The 9,087-nt window shown below is 36.1% G+C and overlaps 1 protein-coding gene across 10 annotated transcripts in view; it reads left to right on the plus strand.

Moving 5' to 3' along the window:
• Positions 1–9,087, plus strand: part of LOC123513812 (protein retinal degeneration B-like) — a 134,114-nt gene that overhangs the window by 121,395 nt on the left and 3,632 nt on the right. For all 10 annotated transcript variants that reach the window (XM_045271173.1, XM_045271169.1, XM_045271176.1 and 7 more), the window contains 5 exons: positions 523–679; positions 1,087–1,236; positions 1,572–1,752; positions 1,915–2,046; positions 2,315–2,457. In XM_045271173.1, the coding sequence (XP_045127108.1) occupies positions 523–679; positions 1,087–1,236; positions 1,572–1,752; positions 1,915–2,046; positions 2,315–2,457 (763 nt within the window). The remainder of the gene's footprint in view (positions 1–522; positions 680–1,086; positions 1,237–1,571; positions 1,753–1,914; positions 2,047–2,314; positions 2,458–9,087) is intronic.

Genomic DNA, 9,087 nt, shown 5'->3' on the forward strand with positions numbered 1-9,087 from the left:
AGACTAGTGGACTTGTAAGAGGATGTTCATGATGATAATGATTATGGTAATGGTAACTGATACCTCTGAAATATGACTGTGTTCAACTGTAACACAAAACCATTAGCTGTACAAGGTATCTATTCTTAGTTGATATGTATTTTTTTGTAATTATCATAATAGTACTTTGATGTTTTCCTTGAAATTCAGTTACTCATATTCCCATATTAGCAATATCATCAGTTAAAAAAAAAAAAAAATTTATATATTTTCATTAATTAATTTATTTATTTTCAGTGTTATAATGGATCCGAATTAAATGTTATGATGTCATTGGATAGTGGTGATAACATGAGGAAAGGGATTGACAACATACCTATATCAAACACGTGGAGTGTTTGAAAATTTGAACAACACTGACTATTCTGCATACTGAGTGGACTTATTTATGATTTTAAAACAAGGTTGCTAATTTTTTTTGTTTTCAAAATTAAGGCAAACAAGTTTGTCCTAATTAGGTCCATATAACTTCTTTCTTCTCAGGTGAAAAGGTGGACATTCACATCATGCGAGATCCACCTGGTGGAGAATGGCAACAGATCTCTACAGAAGTCACAGACAAGAATGGTCGCATCGCCTTCACCGTACCACCAGACAAGGCTCTCAGCTGCGGCATGTACCCCGTCAAGATGGTGGTGCGGTAAGTCATGCAACCTGCAGTGGAATAGAAATGGCAGATATTAAGAGGTTTTGTGGGCATGACAAGATATTTATAGAATTGGAACTAGATATGAAAATTAAGATGTATATCAGTATGTGTGAAACAATGTATGTGAGAATGTGAGAATTTTTTAAGAGTTTGACACTAATATGATTGGGAATGGATTAATCCATTTTACATTGATTTCCATGGAGAAAATAGCTTCAGTTTTCAAACATTTCTGATTTCGAATGGCATTCAGGAAGGAATTAAGTTCAAGAACTGAGGTTTCACTGTATGGGCAACCTCTATTAGATTATCAAAATTCTCATGCTCTTCTCTGATCTCTGAGTCATCTCAGTGTGATACAGAATCATTGTACTTTTGACAGTGATATTTTTCTGCAGGGGTGACCACACAAGTTCAACACTGTACCTGACCATTGTACCTCCAAAGACGGAGTGTGTTGTCTTCAGCATTGATGGGTCATTTACTGCATCTGTCTCAGTCACCGGCCGAGACCCCAAAGTCAGAGCAGGAGCTGTTGATGTTGTGAGGTAAGACAAAGCTTGCCATTTCTGCTGTAAGTGACAATCCAGTATGAATGAAATCTTACCCAAATTATAATTCTGAGCCGTTTATTCTTTCTATGGCTATTGAATTCTTACATTTTTGTTTGCCATATTGATCGTGTTTAATATGTAATTCCAACCTGCCATATTTGCCATGCTTACATCTCACCTTGTATACATTCAATTTACTTTTGAGCTTAGTCATGTTTGATGAGGGAGATGGCAGTCAGATAACTTCATAACTGTGAATGTTGTATAAAAGACGTATCACATGCATTCTTGGAGTGAGAAGCACTGACCTCTCCTTACTGTTACATCAGGCACTGGCAAGAGTTAGGCTACTTAATAATATATGTGACGGGACGGCCGGATATGCAGCAGCAGAAGGTGGTGTCTTGGCTTGCTCAGCATAACTTCCCCCATGGCCTTGTGTCCTTTGCTGATGGACTCTCCAGAGACCCTTTAGGCCACAAGGCTGACTACTTGAGGGGTCTTATCCAGGTGAGAGAAACCTTAACTGAAAAAATGAGTGACCAACATTTTCAGTGACTTAATTTTTACATGTAGACAGAGTATGATATTGCTGTTTGGTTTCTGATGTAGGCATAAGATATTTTTTAATTCATGATTTCTGAAATACTATTTGATTTTATATCCCATCAGGATCATGCACTTCAAATTGGAGCAGCATATGGCAGTGCCAAGGACATTGCAGTCTATTCTAGCATTGGCCTCAAACCAGAGCAAATTTTCATTGTTGGAAAAGCCAGCAAAAAGCAGCAAGCCAATGCACAGGTATTGTATTTTGTTTTTGTGCAGATTATGAATTTCTAATGAATAAGGAATGTCCATGAAGTCAACAGTTAAATGCCTTGCTGCTGAAGGTGATATGTTAGGAATGTGATTGTTTTCATCTGTGTTTCTGTAGTGGTGGTGTCCAGAGGCAATCATGCTGAAGGATTGCACAGAGGATTATCCTACAGACTTGTAATACAATGTAATATGTACATATATATTTTCTTTTTGCCTGCCTTGAGTGTAATTTGACATTTCTTCATGGCAGGTGCTAACTGATGGTTATGCTGCACACTTGTCCTCACTCTCAGCCTTAGGCAAGTCTCGTCCAGCTAAAGGAAATCCCCAAATGGTCATCCCTCGGGGCTTTTTTGGGCTGCCAGGTCAACACAATGCTTTGCGGAGAAGACGGTAAGAGTAGTAAAATAAAGCAGATGATTGCACTTCAAGAAATTTCATGACTTTTTTTCAATTTACTTCTTGAAACTTACAGATTTTCAACACATGGTTAAATAGCCCTGTGCAGTGTGGAAAATCAAGACTTATTAATTATTTTTGATGGCCTGTATGTGCATGAGAGTCATTTTACATTTCATATGTCTGTATACACTACATATGTAAAGGTTTGGAAGAAACTACTTATGTATTACATCTGATCTCATGTTGTTTTAATTTTTCTCATTATTTTTCTTTTGAGTCTTGTCTTTATAGATTTCATAATAGGATGGCATTTATACTCTTTTGGGTTATGGTCTTCTAGTACTCTATCACAATTAATTTTTCATTGTATGTATATGTTAATGCTATGAGCTTTATGCAGTCTTAGGGTCTGTGGTAGTGGTGAGGGATTACAGTATATAGTATTTGAAGTAATATGTAACACTAAATATAATTTCTAATGCTTGAAATCATGGCACTTAGACATAAGTCTGTAGCACTTCACATTAACATTTAATCTACCAAGGAAAAGGAAGATCACAAAAGAGTACACACACACCTGTTTCCTGCATCATTCAATCCTCTAAGACAATTGAACAGTTGTGTAATTTCTCAGTATTTCATTCTTTTGATTTATAGTCTTGCAGTTCCTGCTATACAAAAGAACACAAGTTTAATATGAGCTGCAATCAGAAATAAATCTACTGATTTAAAAAAAAAAGTGGCAAAAATAACAATAGAAAGCAGAAATATTTAATTAAAGAGAAAAACAAAATAAAATAACACACACACACACACACACACACACACACACACACACACACACACACACACACACACACACACACACACACACACACACACACACACACACACACACACACACACACACACACATGAGAATGTATTCACCCAAATTGTTAGTGAGAAATAGTTAACGTATGTAAGACAACAACTAAATGCTCCTTATATTGTGGGAAAGCTCTTAGATCCTCAGTGCTTGCAGAGCTGACAATGTAAGTGTATTTGTTGCTCTTTTACTTAAGGATTCCTTAGTGTTTGCTATTTTAGCTGCCTTTAAAATTCCACCACTCACTGTGTATCCATCACCTTTGAATGCTAGAATCTTACTAACAAAGATAAGGGGTTTGGCTCAGCTGGAACAAGGAATCCCTGTAATACACAACACTTAGGCCATCAATGTCACACACCACATGTATCACAGCTGAGCCAATACATGACTTATCTTCAGTGTTAAAGTTTCAGTGGCTCTTGGTGATGGCCAGAAATAGAGTTGTGGTGCTCTGAAGGCACTTAAAAGGTTAGTACTTAAGGGGTTAGCAACATGTGCATTGAAATCACCAGCTCTCTGAGCACTAAGGATGAAAGTGGTCTCCTGAGGGTGGGTAATATTTTAGCAGCCACTGTAGATACTGACCATCAAATAATGGAGCAGTTTTTTGACCACATGAAGTATTATGTGTTTTTACAAGTAATTTTTGAATAGTGCACTTTATTGACAGATAATAAATAGTGGCTCTTTTTATTACTATGTTTGTTTGTGTAAGAGAAAATTTTTATTCTTTGCAAAGATAACATTTCCAGGAAAATTTTGGAATAACTGGGTTAATATATATACTAATGAATATGAAATATGAATATATGATGTTTTTATTCTTGCAGTTTTTCTGTCTTCGTGGAGAGTGAGAGAGTAAGCTTTTCTGATTTATGAATTACACATAAAGTTTAGAAAACCACAAAATAGGCTCTAGGACTCCAGAGATGAGTACCTCCACATAGATCAAGCATAGATCATGAATAGAATTGTTAATGTTAACTGCACACTAGTAATAGATGACACCAACCCTTACACCCCTATGACTGACCATGGAAGTCACCGCCTAGCCAGTGACATGTCCAGTGACTCACCCATGGAAGTTGTGGATCTGTTACTATGGAAGCAATGTCACACGTCTAGTCTGTTGCACTTAGTAGTGATGAGGTTAAAGACCTTCAAGTGTAACCTTCAACTCATGATGTCTCTTAAATGAATCATTGTTATCAGATAGAAAATTACCTTCTTGTTTTAGTCACGGTAGAATTAGCAACCCTAAGTAACCAGATTTTACAAATTCATAGTCTGGCCTCAGTTCTTTACTGTCTTGTGAAAATACCGTATAGTGCATTATTCTCTGAGTAATATAGCCTTGTCATGATAGAGAGGCTGAGTTATTATTCTAATCAGCAGAACCAAAGTGATTGAATGCAACCATATGAGGCAGGTCTGTTGCTAAAGATCAAAGTTTAATGTTTACTTCATCAATCTTGCCATAGGTCAGCATGACATTGTATGATTTATCTCCTGTAATTCAGTTTACACCTTCCTATTACATCCCCAGTTCCCACCAGTGATGCGGTTGGCCATGGAAATGTGCAGAGCAGAGGGTGCAAAAAAATGTTTAGGTTTGCATAGATTAAGATTGGAATCTTCATGATATACATTAGTAGTTTAATAGATATTTGTGAGCAGATTAGGTTCACAGAGGCTGCTTGGTCTTATCTACAAGTGTTTTAATCAAGACTTTGAAGTGAGCATTGAAAATGGTGGAAAAGATGGGTGTTAATAGAAAACTGCTGAAAAAAATGAGGGATTTTTTAAAAAAACAGAGAGATGTAAACAATAATAAGCAGTCAACCATTAGTATGATGCCTGATATTAAGTAATAAAGAATGTATCCAACCATGTAAGTGTTTTTGCTAATGAGGCAAAACTTATGAGAAGAGAGAAGGAAATTGAAGATTGTGTGGAACTGCAAAGAGATTTAAATGGTATGTGTGAGTTGAGCAACAGATTGCAAATGGAATTTAACACTGGGAAAGATTAATTTGGAAAAGGTAGTAAAAGGTGTAGCTGTTATTACAAGATGGGGAAGAAAACCATAAATAAGGCAACAGGAAAAAGATTTGGGAGTGATATTTTTGGAGGAATTATTTCACTTGAAAATATATTAATAAGATAACAGTTGAAACTCTCAAATTACTAAAGAATATAAGAGTTGCCTTTGCTTAGCTAGATGAAGAAATGATGAGGAAGATGATTACCACAATGATATACTCATTATAAGAATATGCACCAGTGATTTGGTCACATGAAAAAAATCACATAAGAAAGTTGAAACGTGTAGAGAGAGCAGCAACCAAGACCATACCAGGAATGCAAGATATGCCATACAAGGTGTGACTAGCTAGGATGCATCTCCTAACTTTGGAAAGGAGACATGATTGCACTTTACAGATTATTGAGTAGAATGGAAATACTAGGTAAGGAAGATCTACTTGTAATGAATGAAACAGCAGAGAACACAGAAGAAGACTAAAAACAACTTGCAGAAGGGATATAAAGAAGCTTAATTTCTCTCATAGAAGCATTGAGGCATGGAATGGAGTGGAGGGAGAGGTAATATGTGCTAGAAATATTCATGACTTTAAAGAAAAGTTTGGTAAAAACAGTTATGGAGACAGTACAGTATATCTCATATATCATAACTATGCAAATAGAAATAATACAATCACAAGAAAATAATGTAAGAAAAAACAGGAAGGATGGCAACAAAGATGGTTCTAGAATTAGAAAAATTAAGATATAAAGACGTGTTATAGGAAATCAAGCTGCCAACATTAGAACAAAGAAGAAAAACTGAATCTAATCTATGAATTACAGAATGGAGTAGAGGAACTGTGTAATGAGAAACTTTTGCCAAGAGAAGTAGGAAATATCTGGTAAACACTAGGAAACACCAAAAAACAGGGAAAAGAAAAATGCTTAAGTAAAATCAAGAAATATAGTTTTCATGTGAACTGCTCTTCTGATTCTGGTAACTGGATGCCTCCCCTCCTCATTTTTTTTTCTTTATGCAAGGGGGAAACTAGCCAAGGGCAACTAAAACATTAAAAAAGGCCCACTTGAATCCAGGTTCCCTAAAAGATTACTCTGTTCAGGTATTGTCACCTCTGTGGGCCTTTGTATTTTAAGTGCAACTTTTATCCTTGGCTGTTGCCCCTTCTACTTAAAAAAAAAAAGAAGAAGGGGGAGAGCTAAGTGAAATGTAGTATCAGCAAGAGTATGTATAACTTGAAGTATATATGTGGAGATGGAACCATACGTGTGTAGCTCAGAGTTTCTAGATTACAACTAGGTAAACTATAAAAATACATGCACACAAAAAGAATAAATCAGTAAATGTCACAAGAGAAAATTGCACTCCACATGTATCCTGGAGGACTAGCAAATTGAAAAGTTGGAAGTACTGGTTGTACTTACCCTTTTTCTCTTGTTGGTGACATGAGGTGTGTATAATCCCAGCCTGGGTCACTGCTTGGCTTAGTGTCATTGCAACTGGCTTCAGAAGGAGGATGAAAAATATTAGTAGAGGAGAGAGAGAGAGAGAGAGAGAGAGAGAGAGAGAGAGAGAGAGAGAGAGAGAGAGAGAGAGCATGCTTTATGATGTGATCCTCAAACATAAGTCAGAGTAGACAGAAATTATTTCTCTTTAGTAAAGCTGGAGAAAAACCAAAAGCAATGATTTTGAAATGAAGAAGCTGGAAACATTCAGTGTTTTCATCTCATTACTCCTTTCCTTTTGTTTATTACCATGCTTTCCCTCTTGGTTATTGTCATCAACAGCCTACATTTATAAGTGCTCTTCCATGAATACCATTTCACTCGTCATGAGCTGTAAACCAGTGCAGTGATTGTTATGTGAAACAGTATTGCTTCATGAATTTTTTTCTATTTGTCATTAAGTGCTGAAGCTTGGTATTTTTTATACTCCCACAAGAGGACAGCCATATCCACTTGCTCTGTCCCAATAGTTCATCCCTGCTTCCTTCATTCCTCTCAGTGCCTCATGCTCCATCTCTCTCTCTCTCTCTCTCTCTCTCTCTCTCTCTCTCTCTCTCTCTCTCTCTCTCTCTCTCTCTCTCTCTCTCTCTCTCTCTCTCTCTCTCTCTCTCTCTCTCTCTCTCTCTCTCTCTCTTTGTTGTTAATTATTGATTAAATTTTAGTTTTTAGAATAAGGGTATATGCAACGTAGAACAGCAAAAAGTATCAAGTATTTTTGAGTGATGGTCTAAGTAGACAATGTGGAACATTCACAAAGAAACAAATTATGGCAGATAATTATCCAATGATTGTAAGACTTTAAATAGACCCCCTCTCGAGTTTTGCACTACCTAAGTTTTGCAATCCTTGAGTTTGGCGCTTAGTCCTAAATTCTTACCATCCTGAGTTTTGTGTATTATTATTAGTTTCATGTTATCATGTTTTGACAAATATCAGTCATGTTTACCTGCTGTTGGCACGCTGACTCAAGACTCCAATGAGATCTCCACTGATATCTTTCATATCTGTAACACTGACAATGTCATACCCACTGGTGGGTAAACACTTTGGCTACCTAAAGCAGTGAGTCCATTGCTGCCACTACACTTTGTCTCTCATGTGTTGCACTGAGTTCACTTCTACTTGTATCTACTTCAACCCATATTTCAATGTGGCACTACTTACAAAATGCCAGCATTCCATTATTAAGTCTCTAGCTTTCTTGATATTAAAATTATGAAATAAATTCTGTGCTGTCATAATTTACTTGGGTTTGGCTGGTGCTGGCTAGGATGTTTACCTCATCTGTCTGTTGCACTGCTCATGAGTGGTGCTGGGCTCCAGCCATTGTCAAGTGAAATATATAAAAATTGACAATAATAGGTAGAAGTTACCATGAAAGAAAATAACAGGAAGAGTGTTGACTGTACAAAAAGCACTGTGTAATGTGGAATTGGCAGAATATGACATAAGACATGAGTACAGTTGCTGGACGTTGATTATCACTGGTACTCCTATATATGTACAGTACGTACTTATGCACTAATGATAATCAATGTCTGGCAACTCTGCTTATCATTGGTACATATGTATAGCTAGTAGTATATATGTACCAATAATACTCAATGTCTGCAACTGTACTAATCTCTCCTTTCCCCACCATTGCCACATTACACAATGCTTTTTTGTACAATTAAGACTTTCTTTTTTTTTTTTTCTTCTTTTTTTTTCCTATTATATTAAGATCTACCTGTCATTGTTTATTTTACGTGAATTTCAGTTAACAATTCTGGGTAGGAACAAATAAGTATATTTTCAGTGTTTTCAGTCCTGTTAGTTTGGCAATCCTAGAGTTAGGGTTATACCTAAGGAACTAAGCAAGCGTGAAACTCGAAAGGTCGGTGTATATATTCAATAGTGCTGAATTCTATTGACATTAGTTTTATTTTAAGATAATTGAATGCATACACTGGAGTTTTCTAGCGGCAAATATTAAGGAGAATAGTAATTATACCTTCAAGCTAAAAAATTTACTATAAATAGTTCAAGATTTTTCAGAATGCATTACTCTTAAGAGGTGGGTATGTATATAATTTATTTGGTTTAGTTTGTTTGCTTTTTACTTCATTATCTCTATTTTCATTGTCTAATTTGTACAGTTTTCACATGAAAAATCTTCACATTTCAATGGATGTCTTAGCTTCACTAAACTACTGTGATAT

This window comes from Portunus trituberculatus, chromosome 37 (assembly GCF_017591435.1).
Source record: "Portunus trituberculatus isolate SZX2019 chromosome 37, ASM1759143v1, whole genome shotgun sequence".
Classification (NCBI taxonomy): domain Eukaryota; kingdom Metazoa; phylum Arthropoda; class Malacostraca; order Decapoda; family Portunidae; genus Portunus; species Portunus trituberculatus.